General features: G+C 39.7%; 2 protein-coding genes across 2 annotated transcripts; one reads left to right on the top strand and one right to left on the bottom strand.

Moving 5' to 3' along the window:
- Positions 1–2113: 2113 nt before the first annotated feature.
- LOC149115976 (QRFP-like peptide receptor) lies at positions 2114–3985 on the bottom strand. The gene has a single exon (XM_089285511.1). The coding sequence runs from the start codon at positions 3608–3610 to the stop codon at positions 2597–2599; it is 1014 nt and encodes a 337-aa protein (XP_089141637.1). The 5' UTR covers positions 3611–3985; the 3' UTR covers positions 2114–2596.
- A 3021-nt stretch (positions 3986–7006) lies between these two features.
- Positions 7007–17657, top strand: LOC110050060 (uncharacterized). Its single transcript, XM_089285510.1, has 9 exons — positions 7007–7414; positions 7776–7929; positions 8672–10099; positions 11092–11721; positions 12112–12435; positions 14371–14409; positions 15393–15467; positions 15662–15883; positions 16580–17657. Exons 2-9 carry the CDS (start codon positions 7830–7832, stop codon positions 16906–16908), a joined length of 3147 nt encoding a protein of 1048 aa, XP_089141636.1. The 5' UTR covers positions 7007–7414; positions 7776–7829; the 3' UTR covers positions 16909–17657.
- The last annotated feature ends 741 nt before the right edge of the window (positions 17658–18398 follow it).

Below are 18398 nucleotides of genomic sequence, written 5' to 3'. Positions count from 1 at the left end.
GAACAGCGACCGCTCCTCATTTATGTTCTCAAAATAAAATTTATTTTATTATTATTATTACTTTAATTCCTAGAGGCTTTTTCTTCAGAGTAGCTTTTCTTTTTCACTCAATAATGTCCCGGTTGCAGTTGTGTGCTGTATTAACGTAGGTGTCTGAAGGAAACACATTTGAGCATCCCATGTGATAAGATCGTGCAAATGATTGACAGAAGCTTCCTAGCCTGTTCATGCTTCCCACAGAGTCAACAAACAGTGAGTTAATTAGGCGTCAGTTCTCTTTTTCTGAGAAAACCAGGCCAACAAAAACCTCACCGCCTTTTGCTGTAACATGTATGATAAAACACTAACATATCAGAGAGTAGTAAAACTCAATACTGCAGAGTATATAATTTCAATTCATCTGTGTTCCCAGTAAAGCTACCGTCAACTGAAATTTCAGCGTAAAACATTATTTACTTTACTGTTCTAACTTTTTCCTTAACTTTCTCTGCCTGCATTTTCTAAAACCAGTTCAAAGATAATAAACTACTAAATTTATTGGCTCTATGATTTTGTTTCATTTTAACTCTAACATAGCTCATTCAACGAGAACTTTGAACACTAAAAGTTTAATTAGCAATTACGTGCTCCTCTTGAAGAAAACTTTCCCTCATTTGTTTTGTTAACGCCAACCGTGTAAACATATGTTATTTTATGTTGTATTGAATGCGGAATTACCCTCTTAACTTCGCTCCTTTAATTACAAGTTGATTGTTAAGAATGACAACTTTTCGCTTGTCAAAAGGGTTAGCGGGTCTATTTAGACTCAGTCAGAAATATTTGTGTTTAATTAACCGAACAAGGAAGAAGAGATGTTTACGTTTTGACGCCTCCAAACTGTCGTCAAAAGTAGGACTGTCAAATACAACTGTTAGACAAGACACCTTTAAACCAGAAATCAATAATAATGTGTAACAGTCGCTAATTAATTTTTAGCTATTATTTGGCGTAGAAGCGCATTGGGATGGGATTAGCGCCCTTTACGATTATAAAGTTGAGAAGTCCCAAGTTATTTTGCGTGCAGCTTGTGGCAAAGAGGCGCGGATGATAACCGTCCACCAAAAATTGGTGTTTTTCAAGACTGCTTGCTCTTAGGGTCGACTGTGTGATTGATAATTGCTGTCATTGTCAGCATGGTGAAAATCGCATGAAGTAAGAAGTTCGTGCCTGAACGGAAAACATCTGTTACTGAACGTGCGAGTCATTGACAGAAGCTTCCTGTTCAGGCTTCTCACTCAATCAACAAACGCCTGATTAATACATGACATGGAAAAATATTAAACTACGATGTAAAACATCCATATGGCGGGAAATAGAGAGAATAATTTCAAAATAAAATTCAGAAGACAAAAACTCGCAATTTGCTTTTCAGAGTCCAGTGTTATAAAACAAAAGCAATGACTAGTAAGACTGCTCCATAAACAACTGGAACCAGCAGGTTTCTAATGAGCCCAGCAGAGGGCAAAACCAGGAGGTTAAGTCTTAGACATGCAAGTTTATAGTCTCCCAGCAAATAAACGATTGCATGTCCCTTGTAACTACATATATACTTGTAAGACTGATTGTCTTGACATGGAATAGTATCAGTTTCCAACTCTGCAAAAATCTACTAAAGTAAAACCTCCGAGTAGAAAGAGAAATTTCAAAATGAAAAGACAACAAGTGATTCGTAATTTGCATCTTAGAGGCCTGCCAACAAAACAAAAACAATAACCAGCGGGACTGTTTCAGAAATATTTGACACACAAACATATGATGAGCTCATCCCAGGGCAAATCCAGGATGTTTTCTCAAATTTGCAGGTTTATCATCGCAGGAAAGGGACTAGTAATGTAGTATGTAAGCGATTACATGTGGCTGTAAGGCTGATTGTCTTGAGAATTAGTTTCAGACTTGGCTTGTTGAACATGAACGGTTTGTTGTAAGATGAATAAAGGTTGTTGTACCAATGCAGTTTATCAAAATAATGTCCAGTCGAAGAAAGAGAACAGTGGCGATAAAAAACAGGAGAGAAAGAGAGGTTTACATAGAATGGCTGTGGAAAAAAATCGGACTTCACTAATCGATACTGTAGTGATGTTTTCACGCACTTTATTTCTCCCTAATAAAGAAATTTGTACACGAGATAGCTTCAAATATCTACAAATGAAGACATACATAAACAACCGTTTTATGAAGTTTATCAAGCGTCCATATATTAAATAGCAGCGTTGAAATAAATATTGTTTACACCGTTTACAAGACAGCGAACAAATTTGTCATGAATTTAAACCGAAAAATTACACTTGAAATGGAGTTTACAGAACAGCTAAAAAGGATGCTTTAAAACCGTTCTTTAAGATATAGTGTACATTGAATGAAATACAAAGCAGTTTTAAGTTAAATTAACGTTTTTAAACGTTTCAGGTCGACTGAAGAATGACTAAGGGTTAACCGAGTATCATCAATTCCTGCGCTGCTTAAAAATCTTTTTTCTAAAGATAGTCTTATTTCTAAAGAGAGTCTTATTATGCTAGTAGCATAATATGCCACTTTTAGGAGGACAATCCGTCAAGGACTAGTTACAGGGGCTAGTCCCCTCGTATGTTCCGACCTTAAAGGAACACCGTAATCTTAAGAGAGTCTTAAGTCCTTCACGATAATTTCTACTGAAAATAAGACAGATGCAAGGATTTATGGCACAATTTGCGCGAGCCATTAAAACGGCAACAAAAAAAAAGTGTAGAAAGCCACAAGACCATATGTCCGATGCAAAGAAGATGAAAAACCATCTGATACCGAAGGGCAGCCAGCATACTGCAAACCCTAACACAATAGCAATGGTCATCTTTAACACATTTTGCTCCCTTTGCTGACGTTTTTGTTCAGCGTTGGCCGAGTGATCACCTGGATTCTTTTGTGACTTGAGCTTTGTATAGATGATAATGTAAAGTATGGCTATCACAACAAAGGGGATAAAGACGAAGGCTACAATAACTGGCCCGAAGTAATTCTTCAAGGATGAGGACTTTCCAAAGGCTTCTTTCCACCGCAAGAGACAAACCAGTCCTTCTGGATATTCAACAAGTTTGTAGGCGAAGAGATATGGGGAGGCAGCAGCCATCGCGACGATCCAAGTGGCGAGAATGAAGAACGGGCACAGCCTTGAACTGATGAGTGGGGAACGGAGGGGATATACCACAGCTCCAAATCGATCCACTGCTATCAGAACCAGGCTCTGAATAGACACACCAGTGGAGACATATGGTAAGTAGTAAGTCAGCTTGCATAAGGCCTGGCCAAGAGGACCACCGATCAGCGAGGAGTTTATGCAGAGCCGTTGAATTTCCCGAGGAACCAAGAAAATCGGAAACAGCAGATCGGACATGGCCATGTTTACGATTAGGAAGTTGATGGGTCTTCTCATGGTTTTCGTCTCGTAGACAATTATTCCGATGACGGTGTTCCCAGCCAGCGAAACAAGAAAAATCAGGCAGTAAGCGACGGTTATTCCGATTTTTTCTGCTGTAGGATTGTTGGAGCAGCTCGATGGCAGTGTTCCATTCATCGTTGTTTTCAAGTTTTCCGACATTGCCGTTCAGTTTCTTCCGCTCTTTCGTTTTCTTCTGGTTTGTTATCTTAGTGTTATCACTCTATTTAAGTGCTGCCGTACTCGGGATAATTGTTTGACTTGATGAAGAATACAAAAGCAAAAACCGACACAACGTAGAATGATTTTTTGAGGGTGTACTATATTTCGGCTGGCCAAACCAGCCTTCTTCAGGTACGATGGAAGATTTTACATTGGTGCGTGTTTTTATGTAGGCGATATTTACGTAAGTCATCTTGACTTGATGTTGTCATTCTCGCGAAAATAAATACCGTGTGGCACAAAATTTTTTGCGGATCGACAATTTTTTGTGTTTAGCGGGAACTAAGTTTTGCGATTGTAGAAGAGTAGATTTTCTTGCTGGTTATATAATTTTTGCGATTTTCGGGAAGTCGCGTTTCTACGTTTATTGAGTCCACAGAAATTTTATTCCGCAGAAACCATATAATCGAAATTGAAACATTTTCGCGATTTTCAATTAAACTGCATGCTGAATTGACGAGTGTAAAACACAATAATCTGTGTCATTCTATTACAGTTACATCGTGCTTTTGAGTGGCTGATGGCAGCAACAAGATTTTACTCAGTGTGTGCATAATTTAGCCCGTGGAAAAAATTTTGCGGGATTTCTTTTTTCCGCGGGACCTTTTTTTGCGGATCGTGGAAAAAAACCAGAAATAGAAGAACCCGCAAAATTTAGTGCCACCCTGTTCTTTAAGACTTGGCAAGTTCACGACGTGCTTGATGACAGGGAGATCCGCTGTCTATTTGCGACAATAATTAGGATTTCTTATTTCATGGGTAGCGTGCCAATGTAAAGTGACTTAACAGCTAGTGCCAAAAATTGCTTTTCACTTTATATATTTGAAAATAGACGTAAAGTGGATGCTGACATTGTCCTAAAATGTCACCGCTGCGCCAAATGAAGCAGCGACAGCTGGTCTTTTTTCAGCTCTGCCTGAAGTATGATTATTAACATTCTTAAGCTTTCCTTCTTCCTGTTATTAACTGGTCGCGCATCAAATTTTCCATTAAGACAAGTTAGTGATCTGAGAACACTGGTTGAACGTTAGAATTCTTATATCTCTCGAGCTCAATAAAATCATCCTGATTCCCTATCAGAGATTGCTCCTTGTCCTAGTTTAAGGTGGCTGGCAACAGCTTCCAATACTTTCCAAGATGCAGATTTTAATTAGTTATCACAATCACTTTTACTGATCAGTCGATGTTACAGTCATGGTATTAATCTGCCCAATATTGGTATCTTGTCTCAATCCGATCATTTTGCTTCAATGAAATTTCCGAAAAAATAGTTCGTGAAACCATTTCACGAAAACAAAGCTGAATCTGATTAGTGTATTTCTTCCTGCTTTGAAATACTTCCTCAAAGATGAATTTTATTTACACGTGTTGTTTTCTTTCAGAATCGCCGCTATATAGATATTCAATTTATGCGTGTTGCACTGAATCACAGTTGCACGAGGGTCTAGTGTTATACTACAGATAAACTCACTGGCACAGTTGTTCAAAGTTGTAAAACCAAAAATGAGACGTGAAATAAGTTTGTTGTTGTTTCGGTAACCATACATGTCTAACAAACGCCGATCAAAAGATGACTTTTTTCAAATTTTTGTTAGCGCTTAGCTTGGCCTTGTTCATAGTTAAAATTTCTTTGTGGTTTCTTTTTTTTTTTGTGGTTCTGCTTCATGATCTTTTTGACATTTCATGGCCCACTAAGTATGATTGGTTTTATACTGGTGGCGCCCTCAAATTTCGCTCGACCATACTTCCCCGCTCGCTTTTTCTGCTTTTCGCTTGAAGAGTGATGAACAGCGACCGCTCCTCATTTATGTTCTCAAAATAAAATTTATTTTATCATTATTATTACTTTAATTCCTAGAGGCTTTTTCTTCAGAGTAGTTTTTCTTTTTCACTCAATAATGTCCCGGTTGCAGTTGTGTGCTGTATTAACGTAGGTGTCTGAAGGGAACACATTTGAGCATCCCTTGTGATAAGATCGTGCAAATGATTGACAGAAACTTCCTAGCCTGTTCATGCTTCCCACAGAGTCAACAAACAGTGAGTTAATTAGGGGTCAGTTCTCTTTTTCTGAGAAAACCAAGCCAACAAAAACCTCACCGCCTTTTGCTGTAACATGTATGATAAAACACTAACATATCAGAGAGTAGTAAAACTCAATACTGCAGAGTATATAATTTCAATTCATCTGTGTTCCCAGTAAAGCTACCGTCAACTGAAATTTCAGCGTAAAACATTATTTACTTTACTGTTCTAACTTTTTCCTTAACTTTCTCTGCCTGCATTTTCTAAAACCAGTTCAAAGATAATAAACTACTAAATTTATTGGCTCTATGATTTTGTTTCATTTTAACTCTAACATAGCTCATTCAACGAGAACTTTGAACACTAAAAGTTTAATTAGCAATTACGTGCTCCTCTTGAAGAAAACTTTCCCTCATTTGTTTTGTTAACGCCAACCGTGTAAACATATGTTATTTTATGTTGTATTGAATGCGGAATTACCCTCTTAACTTCGCTCCTTTAATTACAAGTTGATTGTTAAGAATGACAACTTTTCGCTTGTCAAAAGGGTTAGCGGGTCTATTTAGACTCAGTCAGAAATATTTGTGTTTAATTAACCGAACAAGGAAGAAGAGATGTTTACGTTTTGACGCCTCCAAACTGTCGTCAAAAGTAGGACTGTCAAATACAACTGTTAGACAAGACACCTTTAAACCAGAAATCAATAATAATGTGTAACAGTCGCTAATTAATTTTTAGCTATTATTTGGCGTAGAAGCGCATTGGGATGGGATTAGCGCCCTTTACGATTATAAAGTTAGATTCAGATTAATAAAAAGGCTGAGCCGCGAAGGGAATGGTGAGTAGTCAAATTGAGAGTTGAATTTTTCCCCGCGACTTTGACGCTCGCGAAAATTTCCCCACGGACTCACCCCTAGTGTGTGCGACTCCGCCGCCAAAGCAAAAGCACTCACGCGCGATATCCCATCAGCTACACAGGCAAGTTGAAGATCTAAGATTAATTTAAAGTATAGCATTTTTGTACAGTTCAAAAATCTTGTTCAACGGATCAAAGCCCATGGTTACTTCCACCACATTAAAAGAATTTTAAGTTTTTTTTTAAAGAAAAAAGATCATCAGAGTTTAAAGTGCTGCGATATTATAAGTGTGTGTTTTTATTGCTTGCAGTCTTCAGTGAGAGCCGTGTTTCTTTTTTTCAAAATCAATTCAAATTGTAAGATTACAAATTTAATTTAAGTGCCGTTGTATGTTGACATCAGTTTTGACTCCCTCGACTTGTACGCCCCGAGTTTGATCTGCCAATCAGTGCGTGCGAAAATACCGATATTTACCGGTGTTGCGTAAAATATTTTGAACAATTTTGCTAATGCTTGAGAGACTTTGGAAACTTAATCTTTTCCTTGTTGGCTGGCTAAATCGTCAGTGTTGTTCATAGGAGAAGTCAAGCGAAAATATAGCAGTCTGTGTAGGCCAAAATAAAGGTATCGGTGTGTTTTTCACCCTTGCTGATTTTAGCCAATCATGAGGCGAGTAATAACTGGAATAATTCCACTATTATGTCACTGTTTTGTGTTCGTGCCTACGGCACCAGTCAAGATTACTTCAGTTATTTTCTCTGGTGCTTTCAAGCGTTCTGGTGATTGTTAGGCTTTTTCGAAAATAAAATGCTGTAGCTGAAAATAATCCTTTTTAGCAAAATTTGGAATCAAGAAGCCATTTAAGGTAAGTCTGGTGCTTTGAAGTTTTTTATGCTGTCGATTTGAGGTTTAAAACGTTCAAATGCTGCGCTGACTTTCTAGTTTAGAGGCGTACCAGTTCTTACACCCTAAAGCACACGCTTCAATGATCGCAGTCATTTCAACTGTTGAATACTTGATTGAACATTTTGTTTCGTTACTCCTGGAAATTTGTGATATCCTGAGCTTTATTTCAAGACATTCCCTGACAGCACCAGAGGTATTAGCTGCAAAATTAGTTCTTCCTTTTCCAGGTTGGGTTAGAAAACTGAGTTGTTTTGGTGTTATGTTAGTTGTTTTTTCTCTACCCGTTGGCACTTAACACGATAATTCTCATTTGCTTGTAGGTTTGACAGCATAATCTCATCTTGTAGCGCGCCGAACAGAAACACTGCCCTGCCATGTATAGTTTCAGATTTCTTGCGACGCTCAGTGTTTTCCTAGGATTTTGTATTTTGGTTTTTCAAATTCGACCGTCCTCTTCCATGCCAATAGAAGGAGGTAAGAACATTTCATAGTAGGTCATGTGCTTGTATTTGCACGTTTATCACATACCTGCACTCTGATATAGCTTCTCTTATGGGGTTAGCTATTTTCGCATTGTAACCAGTTTTAAGACAATCCTGGACAAAATTTTTCACGAATTTTAAAAATCAACAAGTAATCTTTCCTCTTTCTCTCTTTCCCAGACAAATTTAACGGTGAAAGTTGTTTGTCTTTATTCGTTGGTTGTTTGACCAAACATCTAAACGCAATAATAAGCGTAGCATGATCGGTATGTGGAAAATGAAAACGAGCGCCAGCGCGGGCATTTGCACTCACGCTGCGCTTGCATTCTGCTTGTGTCTGCTTTGCTAGTAAAACCCAGGCGTTACTTCCTCTTGTAAGGTCAATCATATTTCAGACAGGTGACAAGAAGCGAAACGATCAACTATAAAGTGTATTGTCTTGATGTACTGGCAAATTCTCCAAACAAACACTTTCAATGACACACGATAGTCAGTAGCGAAAAGTAATACTTTAAGCTCACCACTGAAAGAGCTGTGGTGTTTCGCAGTCCGAAGTGTTTTACAGCAATCTTATCGTTTAATATACCATTCTTCACTTTAATATTTGTCTCTGTTGTTAATATATACAAGCTCCAAGAAAGCTGTTACACTATCGACCAGACTGGCTTTATATTGTTGAACGCGTGTTTAACGTTAAAAGACTACATGTCTGAAAGTGTTTGATTTCTTCGCAGACAAAAATATTGACAAATATCAAAGTATATTCGACCTGATAGCTCAAAAGCTACGGAATTTGAGTCAAGTAAATACAGGAGATAATAATCAAAACATTCGAAGATCATTTCTCTCTGTGACAACCCTTGGCAACACGATGAATCAAAGTTCAGTGGCACAAAACACAACCAATGTGAACAATACGGCAGAGTTGAGAGGCGCCACACAAAAGCATCAAATAAACGGTCAAAATAGTCGAAGATCATATGTTCCTACGGCGATTGGTTATAGGGGAAACTTATTGGCGGGAAACCCATCAGCAGCAAACCAAATGGCGGGAAGATCACCGGGCGGAAATCAGGTGGGAAATTTTCCCGTCAGAAATCTATCGGCTGGAAACCAACTGACCGGAAATTTTCCCGCCAGAAACCCAGCGGCTGGAAACCAACTGACCGGAAATTTTTCGGTGGGAATCCGACAGGCGGCAACTTTTCCGAACGTCACGAAGCCAGCTTCTAATTTTTTGACAAACAGGGAACAGACTGGTGCGTCAATGTTCCCCACTTCTTTAAACGACGGTCCTACCTCTCATGAAGACCGGAGTGGCTTCTACACGAATATTTACAGGCAGCCATTGACTTATGATAGGAAAGATACAATTTACCGCCAAAATCTGCCGGTATCCAACCACTACAGTCAAAAAAATATCAATGCTTATGGAACCATTTCGTCCCTATCGGCCGAGCCTAGAAGGACAGGATTCATTCCACTTAACCAATATGCCCAAAGCTATCAAAATTATCAGCAACCGATGGGTCACAAGGGACCTAACTACCAACAGTATTCTAGCTATTCAGGATACCCAAGCTATCAGCAACAGCAGTGGAGGCGCGGTTACTCAGCAGGCCCTGGTTACCAAGTTAGTTATCCGGGAATATCGCAACAATACAAAGAACCTCGTGATCGAGTTCCAATACTTCTGGATAAGAATTGGTCCGTGCCAATGACAATGAAAGAAAGTGAAAATCACATTTACAATAAACATGACGACACGTTATTGCCAATGCCATCAACTATACAAAGGAAACTCCCAGAGAAACCTGCCAGAAAGAGCACATCTCCTAGGATCCAGTCCCTTCCGGCGGATAATATTCCAAGCTCTGGCTCGGGGTCTGGACTTGACGATTCTGACGTCATATCTGATGAACCTGATGATACTACCGCTGACATTCAAAAATCAAAGGAATTTAGTGTCAGTGGAAGTGGTGACAACGATGAAGATTTAAATGGTGATACTTCTAATGTGGCCTTCATGTTAGCTGGCACGCACAATGACCGCATTAAGCCTCCCTCGTTTCCATTGCCTGGTCTACCGATGAACTTGACAAGGAAACAAGCTCTTGATATTTACAAATCAGCTTTGTACTTCGCTGGTTTATTACGGGAAGGTAAGTGGTGAATACGCGGCACGATTAGACCAAGAAACTCGGTTTACATACAAAATGCGAAAGTTCATGACATAAAGTTAGGCTATCAGTGTTTAGGGGGCAACTTGCACCGTTTACAAAGTTCTTTGTATTAAGCCAGATGCCCTTACCCCTAGGAACAAAAGAGATGCAGTTTAACAAGCAGAACGAATCAAAATAGGGGTTTTAATGAGGTCCAGGTCAACTCTGTTTGTTGCCCGCTCATTGCCTTAACAAAAAAAAAAAAAAATCACTATCTAGGTACAGCGAAAATCTTGAGGAAGGATACAAATTCATAGAATCATTTTAAACTAAGGCATTAATCGTTCTTACAGAGGGATTTCTTGGTCTTGTCGCCGTTGCGCCTTTGCTACTGACAGGAAATGCCTACAAAGAAGTAATACTCAGTACAGTGACTAAACAGAAATTGAAGAAGACAACTCCAACAGACTAACCCCGAAACTGAAAACTCATCAAAGAAACTATGTACCAGTCATTCAAGGAATGACGGACAGTTTAGCGTACAGAGCGGTACAACAACGACAAGGACACCTCTCTTACAGCACACTTCAGCCGCCACGACTGAAAAGACTACATTACGACAGAGGATGACGTTACCGTCTACGTCAGAGTAAACTGCTCACAACGTAAATAACGAAAAACTTTCCTTCTTTTCACGGACAGTGTTGACAATCACTCTTTTGAGTTTATGTGCTGACCAGAATTACAGTTTGACTGAGCCAATCGCTGAAATAAAATTACAAAACTTGAGTTATGACGTTTGATACCTTTACTGTTGATCTTAAAAAGTTTTGCCATGACAACTGCCTAATGTTAACCTGATACATTTAACCATACTGTTAACCTGATATTTTTAAACTTTCGTGAAACAAACGAACAGTAGTGTTGATTTCAGTTCGCTGTTTCGAGAGTGTCGGGTCTAACATTAAACTTCTATGCCTCTATTCTGCCAGATAACTTAGACAAAGACAAGGCAGGATCAGGGGATGACGTCATAGATGACGGGGATAGAGGTGATAATAAAATCGATGATGAAGATGACGATGATGATGCTAACGACGATGACGACGTGACTATCACTGATAATGACGTCAAAGAAGCTCTAGCTGCGTCAAGTGGAGAGCTACCCGCAAGCGGTCAACCAATTAGCGACGTAGAAGCTTCTGGTAGCCATTCAGAAGCGCCTGTCACCCAGTCACAGGGCAAAGACAACGATACTGTTGTAAAAGGCGAAAGCGAGGATCAGAAGACAGCAAGCGATTCGCAGAAGCTCGTCAGCGAGCCACCAAAGGAAGACGTCCAGGCTCCACCGCAAGACAACTCGGCCCAGAAAGTCGAGGAAGAAGCTCCAAAAGAAGAAGAAGATGCTGATAAAGAACAAAGCAAGCCTGAACAGGTTGAAAATGTTGAAGACATCAACGCCGAGACTCCACCACCAGCTGATAGCGACAAACAAGCTACTGATTCTACCGTGCAAGACGATGATACACCACCACCTGATGAAACCCAACAAATGAAAGAAGCTCAAACAAAATACGCTGAAGACCAACAAGAGGAAAAAGCCTTATCTTATCTAGCAAATGGTAAGAAGTTGTTCTGTGATCATATCTTTTTTTTCAGTGGGTTTTGACAGGTTTTAAAGTTCCTGGTTTCAGTCAATGTCATCATAATAGCCAAGTTATTGCCTCTGGCCAAACAAAACAAGCAAAAATGACACACTTATTAAACCAATCAAAACTGCAATAAAAACATGGAATGATTGTCAAGCGCGGGAAAACCGGCAGCCGCGCGGGAAAACGCGTACAGGCCAAATCTTAATGGGTTGTGTTTGATTTGACGAAGAACAAGGCTCTTTAGTCTAATTCGTCAGATCACGTATCTAATGAAGGAAAATAAATTAAAGTTAAAAAAGCATTTAAATAAATGTTAATTTGAGCCAGATAGTACTACATTTTTAACAATACTGTCTTAAGCTCGTCAAAGCGGAGTTTACTCATCGCCGTCTCAAAGGACTGTCATATGCAAAGACACGATCCAGAAAATCTCCTGCCCGCCCGAGCAGAGGATAAGAATCTTAAACGCTGATTATGGTGATACGGGTGATGTGGGATGCCTGAAAGAAGCTAATCCGATGCCTTCCGGCATGTGTCGCACGCCTGGAGCGTATGAGACAGTGAAGAGACAGTGTGATGGCTTGGAGGACTGTAATTTGCTCGCTAGTAACGGCGTGTTTGGAGACGCGTGCCCTGACGCAAACAAATACCTGGATGTGAACTACGACTGCGTAAATAATCCGGGTAAGTTGATGGAAGGCGATTCTCCCCCCCCCCCCCGGGGGGAGGGGTACTTCATAGTAACAGGTTAATAGGGACCTGAAGCTGGATGAGGCTTCATTTTCACGACTGGATTGACTATAATGGGATGGCATTTTCAACAGAGTTACTAGAATGGGGTCGCACTTTTGGGTGTAAGAGATTTCAAGTAGAGATTTCAAAATGGGAAGATTCGGGGTGAAAAAGTTGCTACCGTTCTACATTCAGTTTAACAAATGTGTCACTTTATTTTAGGATGAACTAGTTAATATGCTTCATAAGGTAGATGCATAAACACAAAGTGACTAGGTTGGGATCGCGAAAATTACATTTGACTAAGATGGGGTTCGTAATTGGCCACAGAATGTAATGGATCAGGGGTTTCGAGAGGCTAGCGGCAGATACTCAGCGAAAATTGACCCAAGTACCTCCATGCTATTCTCGTCCTTAGAGCCCTCTTTTTTGGTCACGTGCTCGGCGTTCTAATTTCAGAGACTGACAAAACGAGTGGCTCTGGGGACAATAAAGATGGGAGGCAACGTAAGGTTGCTGAAGGTGTGAGATGTGGAAGTTTGGTGGGGCTCAAGAAATATCGTAAAATAAGGATTTTAAAAGGTTCTAATTTGACATTTATTCACCTAATATGGGGCTTGTACAGTCCTAAACTAGAAGTGATGCCTCCGGAGATACTTCAGGTTATAAATCAGGCGTGGGCTCAAATTCTTGACCTCGACGCACTATTAAATAGAAAGTTAATACCACGCCTCCCCTGAGCTAATGGAGCAGCTCAGTAACGAGTTTCTAGCATGAAGTCAAATGGGGCAGAAGAGATCGAACCTTACAGTTCCTCATCGGGGCTATTGAAATTCATTTAATTTCTTTACGTCCAAATTAAATCTGAATTTCACTCGAACTGCATGTGAAAAACTTAAATTTGCCACTAATAACTTTATAATTAAAACCTCTCACAAGCACCACAAATGGTCGCTAGTAGGTGATATGGTTCAGCTCAACGTAACAAATCTGAATAGATCGGAGAAAGCAAAAAGTTTCTTTTGCAGGTATCAATGCAACTTCGATTAGATGCAGGTTTATAGTCCCTATCTTTCCACTGACCGCGCCCTCGTTTAAAATGACTCTTGCGACAGTATTTTCGCGCCATTTTGTGCTCGAAAAATCTTCCAATGTACCGCCCTGTGTCTAAATAAAGTCATTTGGAAAGGTCTGTTATGACTTAATTTTCAATAACCAATCACGATCGAGATAAGTCATTGACTACCTGCAAAATAGTCACTTCTGTAAAACACGTAAGCTGGCGTAAAAACAAATTGCTGAAGTTTGGAAATTCGATCCTGGAGTGCTTCGACCTAACGACATGAGGAGTTTATTTATCAACGTTTTTGCATTCTTTGTTTCTTTTGCTTTGTTAAACGTTGTTTACGCAGGTATTTCAAAGTCATGTTAGGAAATTCATCTGGCCATTGCTTTTGCTGAAATATGCACGGGAGTCCGGACAAGTTGATAATTTCTCGTATATTTTTCAATTTCGTACAGCTCCTTCATTACATTGGTACGATCTTTGGAAGTATCATTCTAAACCTCAACACGAACAAGGTTCTCAGTCACACGTTTCATTAGATAATGCCGCCTTTATGATCGTTTTTATTTACATCCATACGTCTAACATTTTTGGAAACTTTGTGTTGATGTTTAACAGCACACAAAAAGTTTGAACCTCCACCTCCTCCACCTCAACAAGTGGAGAAATCTTCTTCTGGTCTTCAGCCTATTATTCAGTTGCCACAGTTCATCTTTCAAGGTGTCTTGCTTTTGTCTGCACGCTTTTGTAAGTTTTTTCAATCAACTCAGCCATCATTTGAAGCGTATTTAATCACAGGATGTTTCTTCGTATCTTTTTAGTACCGTACCCAGCCGCTCCCGCTCCAGGATACAATCAAGGTAAGAGACAAGTTGCTTATTCGTAGTGATTAAATTGATTAATAATTGTTGCTAATTCTAACTGTAAATCGTTGATAAAGATATATATTTTCTCGGTGGCTTGACCATATGCACTTTACACGTTAATCCAACAAGAAATCTGAAACTTTATGACCATGAAGAGACTTCAAAGATGACAGAAATGAAAAGAAATGAAAAAATTCTCGTAGATTATAATGAATTTATCACTGCTCGGGAGCAAAAAACTGACTGCTTGGCAGCTTCCAAGACAATTCTATCTTTTTTTCCCGCAAACTGGCTTCCGAAAATGGTTACCTCAAACTGTGACCTGCGAGAAGAAGACAACCTCAATTGACATCTGGTGGCCATAATGTTTCTGATTGCATTATCTTTTGACAATTGGTGTTTTAGAGCTCTCGTAATTATGGTAGACTTATATGTTTTCTCGATTGCAGATGAGTAGTGTTCTTATATTTTGCTGGGTTTTGAATAGACGAGATAACGATTTGAATCCAGGCGTGGTCGCTACACCTTACAATCCTCCTTATACTCTTGCTCTCATTTTCCATTCCATGCCTGTTTTAATTATCTTAGACCTATATACTTTATGATTCGTAGCAAGGTCCTTTTTATATTGAAAATAAGTTCTTAGTTCTTATATGGCTTGTATATCTCTCAGCATAAAACAGTTTAACAAACAGTGGAAAGAGTTTTGATTTAGGCCACAATTTTGCCGATGTGGTTTTCATAATGCGGTTTTGCCTGTCATTCAAACTGGTATACGATCGCAAAACGCTAATCGTGTTCATCAAGAATGCTATCATTTGAAAACAGAGCACTTTCGTATCCGAGTAGACGGCAAAAGTGCAGCGAAGCATTTACAAGCGTGTCTTAGTGGACGGTTAGCGAAAAAGATAGCTATACTTTTGCACGTTTACACCTTTACTTTGCCTTGACGTGGTTTTCCTCTATTGCGTTAACAGCTAGTTACCAGCCCTCCCCGCAGTATGTGAATCCTCCGCCTCCGCCGGTCGCCTATGCCCCAGCACCCTATCAAGGTGAGTGCTAAAATTCAAACTTCTCGCCTGAATCACAACAAACGCATGTGCAACTGACCAATCAGAAAACAAAAATATTCAACAAGCGCCAAGTGCGGGAACGCGCGAGGTCACAATTCCTTTGTTTTTTTAGTTATGGCTTTACATAGTAATGGCAATGTTTTATATTGGCACTGTTTCTTTGATATTTTTAGCTCCACCTCCTGCTGGATATGCCCCTGCCATGGGACTCCCGAATCTTTTACCCTCAAGCCCGTATGTACCGCCCGACCCGTGCAGCCCGTGCAACACGTGCGCCCAGTGCTCGTTACCAGTCTGCAGCCCGTGTACTCAGGCATGTCACGCGTTGACGTGTCCTCCGCGCATCCCAGCTAAACTACAGCCTTTGTGGCAACAATGGAATGAAAGAACCGCAGGTAATTAACGACTGTTTTGTACCGAACTCCCAATATCAATTTTTCTGCACATTCATAACCTGCACTGAGTTGTGCACAAATAACACGCGATATTTGTGCAGTTAGGCCTTGTTTGCACTAGCGACATAACAACATAATAAGTTATGTAGCAATGTGAACATCGGTATAAAAATGTTAAGGAAAAGATCAGTTTTTTCTTTATGCCAGTCTGTTATGTTGCTATCATGTCGTTATATTAGGATTTTCATATCGACATTTCATAATGACATTATTTTCTTCTTATGTCGTTATGCCGTTAGGGTGGACACAGACCTTAGTAATTTTGTCCTTTAGTCGCCATGGAAACCATAAGCACATACGTAACTTGCTTTTGGGTTTCAAAGATGTCGTGGTAGTGATTAGAAGACATCTCTTCGTTTTATTGTATCTTGACTCACACTGAGGGCAGGCGAAAATACAGCAAAATACTTAGCCATTGTACTACCGTACCTAATCCGTCTCAACTGTTTAATAATACCATACCTAAATAGTTCTCACATTTTTACCAAGGTTAACATATACAATCATTTCATTTCAACATGTGCGCCTATATCTTTAGACAGTTAACTTCTTACTCGCGGTTTAAGAAATTTTGCTTGACGAGCTACTGTAAGAAGTATTAAAATCTCAAGCAATGTTAATTGCCTTTAATTCTAGACATGAGCCGAATGGAAATGGCAGCGCTCATCATTTCACCTCTGCCAAAACTTGCCGCTCCCACAAAAGCACCGGAAACAACCGAGGCGTCAGGTGCAGCCGAGGGGTCTGAATCCGAGTCAGGTGACGAAACCACTGACGAGGATGCTCTGTACGAGGCCAGCAAGAGGTCTGGAATCCAACGAGTGAAATCACAGCCAAAATCGAAAAAGACTACTTTGACTGCGCATAAAAAAGCCCATAATAAGGAGGACAGCGAGCAAGGGTTTCTAAGAAACAGTGACTTAATGGTCTCCTCTGGAGATGCAAGCAGCGGCTCATCAACATGAGGTGTGGAAATAGAAATACGCTGAGTGCTCCTTTAAACAAGACCATATCCAAGAGGAACCGAAAGTGTTCAGTGCCACCGCAACGTTTGACGCATAGAGAAGTTGTGAAACGTTTTGACATTAGGGAACTTATTTTGTTAACTCAGTTAAAGAAAACCGGGCAAACGAAAGTCGCGACTTCACTGTAAGTGTTTGCCACTCTGTGAACGCCTGATATGTTCGTTCTTTAGTCGATACGGGCGAACAGACGTAAAAAGTAGAAAAATGAAAATTAATGTTATTTGAAAATATTAGAAAACAAATCTGGCGTTTTCCATTCAAGGGAAACTTTAAAATAACTAACTAGCTCACAAACTTGGCATTTACATGGGAATGTGATTATTAACCTTTGTAAAATTTCAATCTCTTAGACGCCACAAAATAATTTGGACCGTCGAGTAACGCTCCTGTTAGTGTTGCGTGACAGCTAAAGCAATGTCTGCGAAGTGCAATGCTTCTTGCAGAAATCCCCAAAATTCAAAGATATAAATAGTGTTATGATGTATAAAGCTATAATTTTTATTTGAAACGGGGATTAAAATGTATGGAGTGGGATCTACTAAGCTGCTTTAGTTGAATATTACTGAGTGAGCAAGACTGCTGACGTGACTGTGAATATATTTTCATTCATATGTTACATTATTGTAAATACGATTATCAAGATGTTGGTTGGAAAACTTTATTTTTAATAATAAACCACTGAAAACATTTGAGCTCGTTATTGGTAACAATTTCTTTTGGGTGAAGTTGGAATAACAATGATTCCACTCTGCTTCCCTTTCCTCGTTTCCTCTTTATGTCACTGATTTGTCTAATTCCAGTTTTCATCAGAATTCCATAGCAAGATCAGAACCAGTATAAATGGCTGGCGAACGATTTGTGCCATACAGCTTCCCAGGGGCGGCGGGGAGACTGGGCGGGACATGTGGGGGGGGGGGGGGGAGGGGGGGATTAACCTTGCTTCTCGTCAGTTTCCTTGCATATCCTGTTGCATACCCTGAAGACCATACCTTTACTTCTCCATCCAGGTGGAATGATCTTCAGCATGCCATTTATATTTAAGGCAGTCTCATGGCTGCGGTAACCCATGTTCCCTTACTCCTTATAACACTTCAAAATACTTCAAAACGCTTTTAAAATAAATCTCGTGTTTTTGTAACAACTCCCGCTGAACATAAACTGGGTAACCAATCCCAAAATAGAAAATTCAAGGCGATGTTTATAGTACTTTCTATTTGCTTTGTTTTCGTCTTGTTTATTTTATCCATAACCCATTGTACAAATTAACAACAAATTGTCAAATCGCACAACAGATGATAAAGTGAACAGTCAAAACCGGTACTAAAACCGAAAATGTTAATTTTACGTACTCCACTCAGTCAGCCACTAAAATCATTGTTCTCAGATTTATTTTGTTTTTATTTTGAATTAGCTATTCTCGCAACGCTGAT

Source organism: Orbicella faveolata, unplaced genomic scaffold (genome assembly GCF_042242905.1).
Source record: "Orbicella faveolata isolate gen_17 unplaced genomic scaffold, um_ofav_v1 contig_13, whole genome shotgun sequence".
Lineage (NCBI taxonomy): Eukaryota > Metazoa > Cnidaria > Anthozoa > Scleractinia > Merulinidae > Orbicella > Orbicella faveolata.
Note: the sequence above shows the minus strand (reverse complement) of the source record. Positions and strands in the feature narration are given on the sequence as shown.